At 40.3% G+C, this 16,565-nt stretch overlaps 1 protein-coding gene across 1 annotated transcript in view; it reads left to right on the top strand.

Annotated features, from left to right (window-relative positions):
- Window positions 1-16,565, top strand: part of LOC120534890 (putative ATP-dependent RNA helicase TDRD12) — a 441,334-nt gene that overhangs the window by 340,230 nt on the left and 84,539 nt on the right. Inside the window, exon 14 of the mRNA XM_039762402.1 lies at window positions 10,626-10,779. Within this exon, the coding sequence (XP_039618336.1) occupies window positions 10,626-10,779 (154 nt within the window). The remainder of the gene's footprint in view (window positions 1-10,625; window positions 10,780-16,565) is intronic.

The raw sequence follows: 16,565 nt of genomic DNA on the forward strand, positions 1-16,565 counted from the left end.
CATATATTTTCACTATTTAAATGTTACCTATAATAAAACACGCACGTTCTTTGTGCAAATGGTAGTTGGTATTTGGCTGTGGATGATACGCCTTTTTGAGAAACAAATATGATTTGAGTGCCAATATATTGAAATATTGATGCATGTACTGAATCACATAGACATGCTTGCACCTAACCAAATATGAATTCATTCTTCTTCAGACAACTACAAAATAATCAAACAGAAATTATCTCTCATAATCACTCATTTTTCATCCATCCATCCTCTTCCGCTTATCCGAGGTCGGGTCGCGGGGGCAGCAGCTTAAGCAGAGAGACCCACACCTCCCGGCCACTTCTTCCAGCTCTTCCGGGAGAATCCCAAAGGCGTTCCCAGGCCAGCCGGAGACATAGTCCCTCCAGCGTGTCCTGGGTCTTCCCGGGCCTCCTCCCGGTTGGGCGTGCCGGAACACCTCACCAGGGAGGCGTACAGGAGGCATCCTGATCAGATGCCCGAGCCACCTCATCTGACTCCTCTCGATGCGGAGGAGCAGCGGCTCTACTCTGAGCCCCTCCCGGATGACTGAGCTTCTCACCCTATCTTTAAGGGAAAGCCCAGACACCCTGCGGAGGAAACTCATTTCAGCCGCTTGTATTCGCGATCTCGTTCTTTCGGTCACTACCCATAGCTCATGACCATAGGTGAGGGTAGGAGCGTAGATCGACTGGTAAATTGAGAGCTTTGCCTTACGGCTCTGCTCCTTTTCCACCACGACAGACCGATGCAGAGCCCGCATCACTGCGGACGCCGCACCGATCCGCCTGTCGATCTCACCCTCCATTCTTCCCTCACTCGTGAACAAGACCCGAGATACTTGAACTCCTCCACTTGGGGCAGGATCTCTCCCCAACCCTGAGAGGGCACTCCACCCTTTTCCGGCTGAGGACCATGCTCTCGGATTTGGAGGTGCTGATTCTCATCCCAGCCGCTTCACACTCAGCTGCGAACCGATCCAGAGAGCTGAAGATCACGGCCTGATGAAGCAAACAGGACAACATCATCTGCAAAAGCAGTGACCCAATCCTGAGTCCACCAAACGGACCCCTTCAACACCCTGGCTGCGCCTAGAAATTCTGTCCATAAAGTTATGAACAGAATGGTGACAAAGGGCAGCCCTGGCGGAGTCCAACTCTCACTGGAAGCGGGTTCGACTTACTGCGGCAATGCGGACCAAGCTCTGACACGGTTGTACAGAGACCGAACAGCTCTTATCAGGGGTCCGGTACCCCATACTCCCGGAGCACCCCCACAGGATTCCCGAGGGACACGGTCGAATGCCTTTTCCAAGTCCACAAAACACATGTAGACCGGTCGGGCAAACTCCCATGCACCCTCAGGACTCTGCTAAGGGTGAAGAGCTGGTCCACTGTTCGCGACCAGGGCCGAAACCACACTGTTCCTCCTGAATCCGAGGTTGACTATCCGGCGGACCCTCCTCTCCAGAACCCCGAATAGACTTTTCCAGGGAGGCTGAGGAGTGTGATCCCTCTATAGTTGGAACACACCCTCCGGTCCCCTTTTAAAGAGGGGACCACCACCCCGGTCTGCCAATCCAGAGGCACTGTCCCGATGTCCATGCGATGTTGCAGAGGCGTGTCAACCAAGACAGTCCTACAACATCCAGAGCCTTAAGGAACTCGCGTATCTCATCCACCCCCGGGGCCCTGCCACCAAGGAGTTTTTTGACCACCTCGGTGACTTCAGTCCCAGAGATGGGAGAGCCCACCTCAGAGTCCCCAGGCTCTGCTTCCTCGTGGAAGGCATGTTAGTGGGATTGAGGAGGTCTTGAAGTACTCCTCCCACCGACCCTAGCGTCAGTGAGGTCAGCAGCGCACCATCCCCACCATATACGGTGTTGACACTGCACTGCTTCCCCTCCTGAGGCGCGGACGGTGGACCAGAATCTCCTCGAAGCCGTCCGAAAGTCGTTCTCCATGGCCTCTCCAAACTCCTCCCATGCCCGAGTTTTGCCTCAGCAACAACGAAGCAGCGTTCGCTTGGCCTGCCGGTACCTATCAGCTGCCTCCAGAGACCCACAGGACAAAAAAGTCCTATAGGACTCCTTCTTCAGCTTGACGGCATCCCTCACGCGGTGTCCACCAGCGGGTTGGGGATGGCCGCCACGACAGGCACCGACCACCTTGCGGCCACAGCTCCGGTCAGCCGCCTCAACAATAGAGGCACGGAACATGGCCCATTCGGACTCAATGTCCCCACCTCCCTCGGGACGTGGTTGAAGTTCTGCCGCAGGTGGGAGTTGAAGCTACTTCTGACAGGGGACTCTGCCAGCCGTTCCCAGCAGACCCTCACAACACGTTTGGGCCTACCAGGTCTGACCGGCATCTTCCCCCACCATCGAAGCCAACTCCATTTTTATTTTTATTTTTATTCCATGGAAGACCCAAAGAGTGTCTGATTTAAAAAGAACATGTCGTAGAGCTGAGCGTAAATGGAGGAAAACTAAACTAACTATCCACTATGAAATATTAAAAGTTAAAATAACAGAATACAATAACACTGTCCGTCTTGAGAGGCTGCTATTTCTCTAATATTATAAATAACAATGCTAGTAATCCCAGAGTCTTATTTTCAACAATTGACCGTCTGTTAAACCCAGGAACACAAAGGAATGCCCCCAGAATACTTCCAGTGAAACCTGTGAGAACATTGCTGTATTTTTCACTCAAAAAATTAATGATATTAGAGATAACATAGTATATCTCCCGAACACTGCAGAACCTCCAAAGCCCCGGTACTCCGTTATAAACAAATTAAATGCTTTCACCAGGATAGATTTACCTGAATTACATAGTATAATCTCTCAACTGAAATCCTCCACCTGCGTCCTTGACCCAATACCAACCAGGTTTTTCAAAGAAATATCAGGCGTTCTAATTGACAATATTCTGGACATAGTAAATTGTCATTAGATACGGGGGTCTTTCCAGACTGTCTTAAGACTGCTGTAGTTAAACCCCTTCTTAAGAAACATAATCTTGACCCCTCTGCCTTTGAAAATTTTAGACCCATTTCTAACCTGCCCTTCTTAAGTAAAATTTTAGAGAAGGCAGTCATTATGCAGTTAAATGACCACCTAAATAAACATGCTATTCTTGATACTTTTCAGTCAGGCTTCAGAACAAATCACAGTACAGAAACTGCACTTGTTAAAGTAGTAAATGACTTCGGGTAAATGCAGACAGAGGCCATTTATCTGTTCTCATCCTCTTAGATCTGAGTGCTGCATTTGACACCATTGATCATAATATTCTTAGAAATCGCCTTAGTCAATGGGTGGGCCTCTCTGGCAGTGTCTTAAATTGGTTTGAATCCTACCTGGCAGGGAGAAAATTCTTTGTGAGTTGTGGTAATCAAATCTCAAAGACACATGATATCCGATATGGTGTTCCACAAGGCTCTATCCTGGGTCCGCTGTTATTCTCAATCTATATGCTTCCGTTAGGTCAGATTATCTCAGGTTACAATGTGAGCTACCACAGCTATGCTGATGACACACAGCTGTACTTATCTATAGCACCTGATGACTCCGACTCTTCGATACACTAACACAATGTCTTACTGGTATTTCTGAATGGATGAATAGTAATTTTCTCAAACTAAATAAAGAGAAAACTGAAATTTTGGTAATTGGCAATAATGGATTCAGCGAGGTTATCAGAAATAAACTTAATGCACTAGGATTAAAAGTTAAGACGGAAGTAAAAAATTTAGGGGTAACCGTTGACTGTAATCTGAATTTTAAATCGCATATTCATCAGACCACTAGGACAGCATTTTTCATTTAAGAAACATAGCTAAAGTTAGACCTCTTATATCATTGAAAGATGCTGAGAAATTAATTCACGCTTTTGTTTTCAGTAGACTAGATTACTGTAACGCACTCCTCTCAGGACTACCCAAAAAGACATAAATCATTTGCAACGAGTGCAGAATGCAGCTGCTAGAATCCTAACTGGGAAAAGAAAATCCGAACACATTTCTCCAGTTTTGATGTCACTACACTGGTTGCCTGTGTCATTCAGGATTGACTTTAAAATACTGCTTATGGTTTATAAAGCCTTAAATAATCTCGCTCCATCTTATATATCGGAATGCCTGACACGTTATATTCCAAATCGTAACCTTAGATCTTCAAATGAGTGTCTCCTTATAATTCCAAAAGCTAAACTTAAAAGAAGTGGTGAGGCGGCCTTCTGCTGCTATGCACCTAAAATCTGGAATAGCCTGCCAATAGGAATTCGCCAGGCAAATACAGTAGAGCACTTTAAAACACTGCTGAAAACACATTACTTTAACATGGCCTTTTATAACTTCACTTTAACATAATCCTGATACTCTGTATGTTCAATTCTTCATAATAACTATTCATGGTGGCTCTAAAATCCGTACTGACCCCTACTCTCTTCTGTTTCTTTTTCCGGTTTCTTTGTGGTGGCGGCCGCGCCACCACCACCTACTCAAAGCATCATGATGCTCCAACAATGATGGACTGAAAGCCAGAAGTCTACGTGACCATCATCATCAGGTCCTTCCATGAAAATATGATGATTTATGTTAGGTAGAATGCCCAGAGGGGACTGGGCGGTCTCTTGGTCTGGAACCCCTACAGATTTTATTTTTTCTCCAGCTTTGGAGTTTTTGTTTTTCTGTCCACCCTGGCCATCGGACCTTACTCTTATTCTATGTTAATTAATGTTGACTTATGTTTATCTTTTATTGTGTCTTCTATTTCTCTATTCATTTTGTAAAGCACTTTGAGCTACATTTTTTTTGTATGAATATGTGCTATATAAATAAATGTTGATTGATTGATTGATTGAACTCACCACCAGGTGGTGATCAGTTGACAGCTCTGCCCCTCTCTTCACCCGAGTGTCCAAGACATATGGCGCAAGTCCGGCGACCGACCACAAAGTCGATCATCGACCTGAGGCCTAGGGTGTCCTGGTGCCAAGTGCACATATGAACACCCTTATGCTTGAACATGGTGTTCGTTATGGACAATCCATGACGAGCACAGAAGTCCAATAACAAAACACCGCTCGGGTTCAGATCGGGGGGGCCATTCCTCCCAATCACGCCCTTCCAGGTCTCACTGTCATTGCCCACGTGAGCATTGAAGTCTCCCAGCAAAACGAGGGAATCCCCAGAAGGTATGCCCTCTAGCAACCCCTCCAGAGACTCCAAAAAGGGTGGATACTCCAAACTGCTGTTCGCATGCACGCACAAACAACAGTCAGGACCCTTCCTCCCACCCAGGCGGAGGGAGGCCACCCTCTCGTCCACCGGGGTAAACCCCAACGCACAGGCTCCAAGTCGGGGGGCAATAAGTATGCCCACACCTGCTCGGCGCCTCTCACCGGGGGCAACTCCAGAGTGGTAGAGAGTCCAGCCCCTCTCAAGAAGATTGGTTCCAGAGTCCAAGCTGTGCGTCGAGGTGAGTCCGACTATATCTAGCCGGAACCTCTCGACCTCGCGCACAAGCTCAGGCTCCTTCCCCTTCAGAGAGGTGACATTCCACGTCCCAAGAGCCAGTTTCTGTAGCCGAGGATCAGACCGCCAAGGTCCCCGCCTTCGGCCACCACCCAACTCACACTGCACCCAACCTCCTTGGCCCCTCCCATAGGTGGTGAGCCCATGGGGAGGCACTCATTTTTTCCAGTATATGAAAAAGATGATAAACTAATATGAAGTACTATTGGTACTATAGTTATTTTAGTTAGCTAATAAAAGTGTCCACAATGCACCATCCCTACTGTTCTCCTTCCATCATGTGAAATTGGTGCTAGCTCTTGTGGTTGGGTGCAGGAAAAGATTTAGATAGGAAATTTTGGGACACCAACCATGTTGTTCCTTTCATTGTCCAGAGACAGCAAATTAAACAGAAGCAAAAATAACACTCATAGGTATACGTCGCTTTAGCAGACTTCTGTCTGGTGGGTAGTTCTGGCCAGTAATGACACCTACTTCCGAGATGCCTGGGATTTTATGGGCGAATAGACCGATAAGTGCGGAGTTAAATTCCTTCAGTGGGCGGTTTATTGGCACTGTGAGAAAGAAGATAACAGCATTATTACATACCTCAACTAAGTCTTTCAGGAGGACCTCCAACGTACATGCATGACACTGTGCACTTTGTATACTGACAGCTTTGCTCGTCTCAAACACTTTGGCACACTTTGATATTGGTTGTGTGCTTTCTATTCCAAGTTGTGTGAAAACATTACACTAGATTTAAAAACACACACATGATTGATTGTAACTAGAAATTAAATTTAGTAATTTGGTTCTAAATCCTCAGAATGATCTAATTTATAGGGCAGAGTGGTGGCCCTGAGGCCAAGGATCTGCGCTGGTATCCCAAAGGTTGCCGGTTCGAATCCCCATCACTACTAAAAGAGATCCTACTCTGCTGGGCCCTTGAGCATGGCCCTTAACCTTCAATTACTCCAGGGGCGCTGTACAATGGCTTACCCTGCACTCTGACCCCAAGGGATATGTGAAAACTAACAAATTCCTAATACAAGAAATTGTATAAGGCGAAATAAAGAACAAAAACAAAATTCTGAATCATTTTTATTGTCTTATGAAATTTCCTTTTCATACTCTTCTTTTTCATCCTCAAGATCTATTACCAGTTGTTTTTTTGATGATAATACAGTGTCAAATTTTTGAATTAAAGTACCTGAGAAATTTCATGTAATGTTATGTAACGCATCACATCCTTGAAGACAAAGAAGCTGCTGAGATCTAAGTCAACTTCTTTCATTGAGAAAAGCTCTCTCTCACTCTTTAAAGAGGGCAGTCTCGGGGCCCAGATGGGGATGCAGAAAAAAAATCTTGATTACACAGCAGTGTAACAGAGAGATATGCACATAGGAAGTACATCTGTTTGTATTACATTTCTTATTGACTGCAAAATGCTCTCTTCTTTCTATTTCTTCCCACCATTAAATTATGTCTATTACTTGTCCATAATTAGCCTTCATTACCTCATACCCTGTGCAGATGTCTGAAACTTTTTTTATTGATCAAGTACACAATTTTAAGTGTAAACCAGGACGACCCATGTATGAGATACCAAGCTACTCAGATTAAAGTAACTTGAAGTACAAACATCTCTCAAGGTTTAAGTTGTAAGGAGCTGCATTTCGAAAAAAAATGACCTGCTTGGTTTTTCCATAGTACACACTGTAGTCGGCTTTTCATTACATCATACTGGTAATTAAGCAAGCAAGTAAAATGCAGAGCCAGGCTGCTGCGTATAAAAGCAAGTTTAGCCATCTTTTGTCCTCTATAGTCACTATTATCTTAATTCAAAGGTTACAATGGCCACCATGTCCAGGAAGTGACATTTTTTCTCACATTTCTAGCCTTGGGCTGATAAATATTGGTGGTTTGCGATTTAGAAGTATAAAAAATACAGGCATGAGCTTTTAATATTTAACTCTTACATGACTTAAAGGTAACTATTACAATGTAGCGCATCTGGAAAGTATTCACAGCGCATCACTTTTTCCACATTTTTTTATGTTACAGCCTTATTCCAAAATGGATTAAATTCATTTTCTTCCTCAGAATTCTACACACAACACCCCATAATGACAATGTGAAAAAAGTTTACTTGAGGTTTTTGCAAATTTATTAACAATAAAAAAACAGAGAAATCACATGTACATAAGTATTCACAGCAAATGCCGTTGACCCACTAAAACTTTTAACAGATTAATTTGGTGGTATTTCATCATGTGTGAGGTGCACTCATTAATTGGATTAAATTAACACATTTAGGAGTTGTGTTAATAGATTAATCAGAGAAATTAACATGTTAATCTCACCCATTAACGACGACTAATCAGCAGCTCTACAAATAATTAAAGATTATAAACACAACACAAAATTGTCATTGGCCACGGTGTGTCTAGTGTTAACAGGTAGAGCCAGTTCACAATGCAGGAGAGGAGAACAAAATCTTCACAATCAGCAATATCCCTGGACAAAAGCTCTGGTTAGTTATAATACAAAGTCAAAACAGAAGTCATACACAATCACAGTTTTGGAGACTTAGACCAAATGGCTACCCACCCCCAAATGGGCATTCTACAGTATTTGTCTCATTGAGCAGTCTATTATGATGAAAGAAACTTTATATCCTAGGATTCAATATCTTCCAGTATGTCTAGTCCTTTGGGCAGGAAAACAACTGTGGAGAGGAGTGCCACAATGAAAGAGAATAGAGAAGGGTTAGTAACCGTTCATACTTACTATGACGCGTGCAATACTGCAAATGACTAACAAATTAAGATGCCATATGCACAGCCAATTAGTAGCTCTATTCAGGATATGCTAGACTAAAATATTGGATCTTCAGTCTGGATTTAAAAGGCAGGACCAGAGACATATTTTTTATCTGAGTAGGTAGATTGTTCCACAGCTTTAGGGCCCTGTAACTAAATGTTCGACCTCCCTCTGTTCATTCGTTAATACTTGGAATCTTTAGTAGATTAGCATCTAAACATCTTAACCGCTTATGCACAAGGTGTCCTGCCAGTGGGACACCATCATATCTAAAGTATATTCGTTTAATTATTAGATGACTTCCAGCAATTATACAGCTTTCCTTCAGGTAAGGCATTTCACAATCTTCTTATATAATACGCTACCGTGGCTGTTCGTTTGTCTCTCCAGGATTTTAAATCACCTGTAGCTCGCAAACAGTTTCACCTATTGACTTCAAATTTGGTACACATATACTACGTGCCGTCTACTATACGCTTTCAGGGTGATGATTTGTATTACTCTTCTTATTTTTATTTTCTTTTATTGTTGAATCAACTCTCTGCACTGCACAGCACGGCGGAACGTGCGGCGCATACGTACGGGCGCCGTTCTCTTTCCCCACCACCTTCGCTAATCATTCTTGAGGCAGATTGAAGACATTGAAAACATACTAAGTAATTGCAACACAAAACTAACTTAATAAGTTTTAACGCGAAAAGATGCCGACGAAAGAAGAGAAGCACTGGGCCGCTAGGGTGGAGAAAAGAAGAGCTGCTCAGGAAGCAGCAAGTGCATTAACCTCTGAGCAAACGAACGCTAAACAGAGAAAGAGTATGAAAACTAGTAATGTTCAAGTCCAGTGTATTCACTGCACGTTATCGTGCAGTACGCCGTTACTGGTAATTAAATAAACGTATATGTTTTCAGACCCTCAGTCATAAATGATACGCAACATCATTGCACTAATACTGTGTTTCAGTGTGACTGTTTAAAAGTGCATTGTGATTAATCTGGATGGGATGTCAGTCAAAGTTCCACTTTGAGCCTGTTCCTTCTGGCTCTGTATGACTCACAAAACAAAAGATTTGGATGATGAATACTTCACCAGGGATTTGTGATTTACAACATTGAAATCAGCATTTGAATATTAATAATAAAAAAAGTTCTCAGCCAAGATGCTATTTTGCTTTCAACATTGCATCTATTACTTCTGGGATGGACTTCAGCTCCCTCCCATCTGTACTTTGATTCATTCATTTACTTCAATTTTTTAGTAACCTTTTAAACAAATGTAAAGCAGTTAGTTCATAGCCAGAAAAACTACAATATGTTTAGCTATTAGAAAACATCAACCAAAGCTTAAATAATATCAAGGTAAGTGTATTAGCAAAAAAGGATAATTTTTTATATGTTACATATATAATGTATATGCTGTAAAGGTTGTTATGATCACGAGCCAGATGATATTAGTTTGGGTCACAATAAGATGCACAATTTATTTATCATTTTTGAATGCACAATAAGATAATTTTAATTTTTCAGCCTATGGTTGGTAGCAGTAAGATGCAGCTGTCTGTCTTGTTCAAATTCCTGCAAGGATTGCCTAGCCTTTTAAGGATCTAATGGGCCAGTAGGCATGGAGGAATGTGTACGACCACTAGGAGGAGCTTTGGGAGCAATACCCGCAGGTGTATTACAGGGTCAGATTTCACCCCATAAGCACCTCCCAGGTTTAACTGCATGAATTTCATTGTGTCAGGTGATAACTTGTGTTCTTTTTAAAAAGAGGTAATATAAGGTTCCTTCTATATTGGCCTTGAAAAACAATATACAATACAAGTCACAAAGCACAAACACAATTCAAAAGACACAGAAACAAACAGAAGCTTGTTCACACAAATAATGGAATACAATTGTAAAGAGTTGAAGAGACCTAACCCTCTCCAGTTCACATGTAAATATATTCATTTTACAGAAAGTAAAATTTACACTTTAGCAATTTCAGAACAGGAAGAAGGAGCTGAAAGAGCTGAATGTCAAATTTAGTTATTTTTAAATAACCAAGACTGGTTTGACATTAATTTTCTGGTTGAAAAAAATGTGCTAGTAGTCAGTGAATGAAATGATCATGCCACAAGATTTTAAATAAACACTTTATTATTATTGATTGGTGCTTAAGACACGCTCCCAACCCCTTCAGACTAGGTGCAAAGGTTTTGTTTAACTATTCTGACTTTAATATCTTTTCAAGTAAAAATACATTTTTTCCAATTATCTTTCAGGGCTGTTTGTGGAGATAAAGTTTACCTGGCTGATTTGGAGTTGCATGATGACATTTTGAAAGAGAAATCAACATGTGTCATAAAAAGCAGTGAAACAGTCATTACTCTTGTTAAACAAACTAAAACTATTTGGAAACAGCTGCTACATTCCAAGGTATAAATATAAAGCTTTAAGGGGGTATATTACCTTTTTGGTATTTTGGATATTCACACTCCTTTATTTGAAGTGTGACTAAAATGCAAATATAAAAAAGTTTAGGTAGAAAGAGTACCTGAAATTCAGAATGTGCATTTTCTTTTTAATTTTGCTGTAATGAAGTTGAATATTTAAAACAAAATGTAATGTATATGTGGTATTCTTTTTTTTAATTAATTGGCATATTTTATTGCAATATTAAGAGTTGGCCATGTTAAGTAAGGAATAAATAATGCTATACCATTAAGCTAATTTTAAAGAATGTGTAAGGAATTTCTCAAACATTATTGAAAAGCAGTTATGCAAGGTGAGACACAAAAATAACCAAATTGGTTAAAAAAAAATGTATTGATGAATTACAGCATTCTAAACATTGCCACCTTCTATATACTCCCCATTCCGATCTCTACAATGCTCCATATGTATCTTCCATTGATTGAAACAGTGCTGGAAGTCTTCTTGCTTGAGGCTCTTCAACAGGCTTGCCGTTTTTGTCTTCACTTCATCCATTGTAGAAAAATGTGTTCCCTTCAGATCATTGTCAGGAACAAGTAAAAATCACAGGGAGCTAAATTGGGCAAATAGAGAGGATGAGCAAAGACAGGAATTTTTTGGCAGTCAAAAATTGCTTTAAGGAACAAGTGAAAATACAATTTGATATTGATTCGCTGTTCAATTTTTTTCACCAGACATTACCACGGCAACTCATGTGTAGCGATTGTTGTGCAAATACTGACTGGACTATTCACAGGATGTACCTAGCTAGTCGGCGGTTTGAGAGGGCATGTAGGAGGGGATATAGGTCTATGATTCATGTCCGGCTGACCTCCAGATGGTTTTCCAGGAAAGCCCCAAGTCCAGTCTGGTTATTTTTGTGTCTCACCTTGTATTATACTTGTTTAAAAAGATTGCTTGCAGTACTTCAATTTAGAGCTAGATTTCAGGATTAAGGGCAACTTTAGAAAGTATTCATAACATACATATAAGTAGTTTAATGTCAAATGTCCTGAAACAAAGTTGTATTTACAAATCTCTCACATTGTCAACAAAGAAAAATGTAATAGAAAATGATATGTTGCTATTCTGTTCATGTTATACAGTACAAAATGGTTTGATTTCATTTTCTCTTTCCTTTCATCTAAACAAAAAATTACTGTACTGCTACAGACATTGTGGAAGTACAGTTTCCAGCTGAACACATTTTCTATTAAGAATATATATATATATATATATATATTTCATTAACCAAGGTGCACTGAATAAGCAGTAATCTGTCAGTGTGAGTATGTCAACAGACAATAATAACAAAAATATAAATATTGCTTGCTTTTTTTTTTTTTTTTTAAGTTGATTCATTTTCCAGAGAAAGATTTAGGTATTTTGCACTTTTTGAAGAGCGAAATCATATATAAATCGTATATTTTGTACTGTTGGTAGGTCTCATTCACATTAGAAAATTTTGACCATTTCGTCCTACAAAGCTTGCTGATCCTGCCGAACAAATTTCTTCAGAAAACATCAAGTTAAAGGTGTCTAGAAACCCTCTAGATATAAATAGTTGTAAGTCTCGTACGTTTTTCTTGTAAGGAGTAATTTCAAATTTCCAACCTCCAATTGTTTATTTTAATCTAACATTTTTACTTCCTGCATGCACTCCTCAATAGGATCTGTGATCACTTGCTCAGCTATCAGCGACCACAGCAGTTTGGTTTTACACCTAATAAGTCTACCATTGTGATTTGCAAGTCTCTGGTGACTGGCACTGAGGGATTTCTTTGCAGCCTTTGTCGATTTTTGCAAAGCTTTTGACTTAGTTGATTGTGCTGCCCCGTGGGACATCCTATGACTTTTGTTGTTGAATACCATGGCTACAAACTTCTACGCTTTTCCCAGTTGATTCTGGGATTCATCAAGAGTGTGTTCTTGGTCCTAATCTGTTCAACACTTGCTTAGAATGAGTGTTGAGAGATTCACTGATCTTGATTTTGCTGATGATGGTTTGAACTTCTCGTGTAAGAGACATTTTCCTAGCTCTGTAAGATTCATGAATATTTTACTAGATGACCATGCATAATCTATGGGAGGTTCCTAAAACCTCCGTAAGTAGAATTATATTAGTATATTCTTGCCAGTTCTAACAGCTTTGAGTAAACATTCTTCAGTTTGTGACAGCCTTGCCATAAGTAAGGTGTAGAGGCATATGGTTTTAAACCATGTTCGTGCTTATGCACGTGACCATACCTGGGCTCGTGCCTGCGCCTACGGGATTTTTGAGTGTGTAAAGTAAATTGTAAAAGGCACATACAGTATTTAAGTGTTGAACCGTACTCTTAAGGTGTACAGAAGAAGCTATTAAGAACCTTTAAGTATAGAAAGAAGAAATAAGGAACCTTTAGGTACAGAAGTAACTAAAGATTCTCAAGAAAAGCTAAGTTTAGAGAAAATACATTTTTCCTAATTTTTTGTATTTTTTATTTTATGTATGTAACTATTTTTTCTTTTATTATTGTGTGGATTATTTGCTTTTAACTTTCACTAAATATTTTTAAAACAAACTTTTGGACAGAGATTTCTTTCGACACGCGTTTTACCTGTGCTTGACTTCGCCTTACGCTTCGGCAGCTACATCTCCGAATCAATGGAGGCTGTGCTCGGGGCTCTCGAATGACTGAGTGAGGAGTCTGAGAGTCTGGGCTTGCGAGTGTCCTGGATAAAAGCCTAGATCCATGTCTTTAATGACCTGTTGAGCACAGCCATCAGCAGTGTGTCTGTCTGTGGAGAAAGTCTCGACCTTGCCGAGAGGTTTACTTACCTCGGCAGTGACATTCATGTCTCTGGTGACTGTTCCTATGAAGTCAGTAGACGGATTGGAGGGCATGGGGGGGTCATGAGGTCGCTGGAAAGGGGTGTGTATCTCTGTATTTCTGCAAAAGGGCACCAGTCTCTAGAGTCTTGGTGCTTCCTGCTAATGCTATATGGTTGAGAGACTTTTCTGTTTCTTTTTCCGGTGCGCCGCCACCACCTACTCAAAGCTTCATGATGCTCCAACAATGATGGATGGATTAAAAGGCAGAAGTCTACGTGACCATCATCATCATCAAGCCCTTCCGTGAGAACCCAAAATCCAAAGAGGACTGTTTCATTTATGTTAGGTAGAATGCCCAGAGGGGACTGGGCGGTCTCATGGTCTGGAATCCCTACAGATTTTATTTTTCTCCAGCCGTCTGGAGTTTTTTTGTTTTTCTGTCCCCCCTGGCCATTGAACCTTACTCTTATTCGATGTTAATTAATGTTGATTTATTTTATTTTATAATTGTGTCTTTCATTTTTCTATTCTTTAATATGTAAAGCACTTTGAGCTACTGTTTGTATGAAAATGTGCTATATACATAAATGTTGTTGTTGTTGTTGGATGCTATCCAGTGACCTATGATGAAGACTGGACTCCTTCGGTACTGTTTCTCTTCAGAGCAGTGGCGTAGAGTGGGTGTCAGCCGCCCGGAGCAGAGGAAAATTTTGCCACCCCCTCATTTAGGTATTTCAATTTAAAAGACTAAAATATACAGTAATTCTAAAGAATTTTTCGGCAAGAACAATCATCATTATTGTGTATTGTACAGGTTACTAATAAAAAAGTCATGTATATATGTTTTACAATATAATAATCACATTTATTTCAAAAATTCTTACACGTATGCCACTTACATTGATATAACAGGTATAGAACACTTATGATTATACCTTGACGATTGACAAAATGAAGTTATTAGCCAATTGAATATAAAACACAAATCGACTTCCAATTAGAACTAGAACGATACTGTTACTATTTATATTTTTATTGAAAAATAATTGTTAGAATTAAAAACAAAACTTCTGTCTTTAACTACAACTTTATTTGTCTACTTTTTTTAAGAGCAAAGTCCTTTTATTGGACTATCAATGTCTATAGCATCACATGCCTCTTGCTCAATAGACAAGATAGCCAGATTGGTTAGCCTTAAAGTACTCATTGTTGATCTTAAATAATTTTTGATCAATTTCAATTTTGAAAAACTCCTCTCACAGCTGGCATTGCTTATGGCAATTATGAGGAATATTCGGAGCATCATTATAATATTAGGCAGAGTATCTTCCAGCTTGGATTTCACAATACATTTTAATAATTCAAGTGGGTCCGCATTAATTAATTTATTTTCATTGCCTGTGGCAGTAATAAAAGTCCACCGTCGAAGTCCTTCCAGCTTGAAGTCCTGCTCGTTAATTTCGCCAGATGCATAGTCTAGATTACATTTAGTATCGTCTGAATCTATTAATATAGCCGGCGTTAGATAAGCAAACTTATCCACCAAATTCTGTAGCTGCTGAAAGCGCTCACGAATTTCTAGAATTATTCTATCTAACGAAGAAAACAGCTTCCGTCTCAACTCATTTTCACAAGACAAGTTGGCATCTCTGGTTCCGTCATCAAAAATGTGCCTTCTTGTTATGCGCCTCTGAAGTTCCATGGAAATGCCAAGTTCTTCACACATATTTTTTGCATAACTTACAGCGCCATCTGCCCATTCCTCTCATTTCTCTATCAGTTCCATCTGCAAAGAATTTACTTTCTGAGCGCACAGTCTTATGTCAAGTCCCTTTGTTTGTAAATATTTTTGTGCATCATTCACTTCATGTAGCACCGGTTGCCAGAGGCGCAAGAAACAAAGAAAGGAAAATGACTGCATCGTAACTAGCAAAGTTCCTGCATCTGTTCTTGTGTTTAAGCTTTCACCTGTCTCTGTCAGTTTTTCCAAAGCGACAAGAATGTCTTTGTAATGATGCAATGTCATTTTTACGGCATCGCCTCTTGCAGTCCACCACGTATCTTGAACCCTTTTTAAACTTTTGCCTGTAGCTGCTATCAGAACTTCCCAACGATGTGTGGCCATGGAAAAAAATGAATAGCAACGTTCTAATGTGCCGAAAAAAGTTACTGAACAGCAGCATTATCATATGCTTGGCCTCTACAGTTGCTTATATCGAGGCCATCAGCTTCAAGCTTGCTCAAAATCATCTTTGAAATTCCTTCAGCAGTTTTATCTTTTGTTTCAATGAAATCTATAAAAGATTCCACTACTTGTACTTCCTGATTTTCAATCACTATGTATCTTAATACCTGGCTTGTTTGGTCTGTATGAGAAATGTCTGGAGTGCTGTCGAATATAATCAAATAATATCTGGCCTTTTTTATTTGTCCGATGATATGGTAGCGAACTTTATTTCCAAAAATTGCAATAAATTCGTTTTGGATTTCTGGTGACATATATGTGATTGAAATTTTGCCACACTGACACATTTTAGATCTTACAAGATGTTTATGAAGTACAGGATCGTACTTTGCAATTAAATGCACCAATTCTAAAAATTTCCTCTATTAGTACTGGTGTCGTTTTCTGTAAGGCAACGTAAAGCCAAATTTTGTTTGGCAAGGAATTTTATAATATCAAACATTCTGATAAGAATTTCTTGCCATATTTTTGTTTCCTCTGCCACTAAGTTTTGCTCTATCTTGTCAATAGTCTGTCCTTTTTTAAGTCTGGTCTCCAACTCCTTCCATTTGCAATAATTTTGGTTGTGTAGTGCACTTGATTCGTGACTTGAAACCTTAGAATTTAATTTCCACCAAATATTAAATCCATCACATGAGCAAAACTTTGATCAATTCAGTGTGTTTACGTTCTCAAATAAACGACAGAAAAAGC

This window comes from Polypterus senegalus, chromosome 9, assembly GCF_016835505.1.
Source record: "Polypterus senegalus isolate Bchr_013 chromosome 9, ASM1683550v1, whole genome shotgun sequence".
Taxonomy (NCBI): Eukaryota; Metazoa; Chordata; class Cladistia; order Polypteriformes; family Polypteridae; genus Polypterus; species Polypterus senegalus.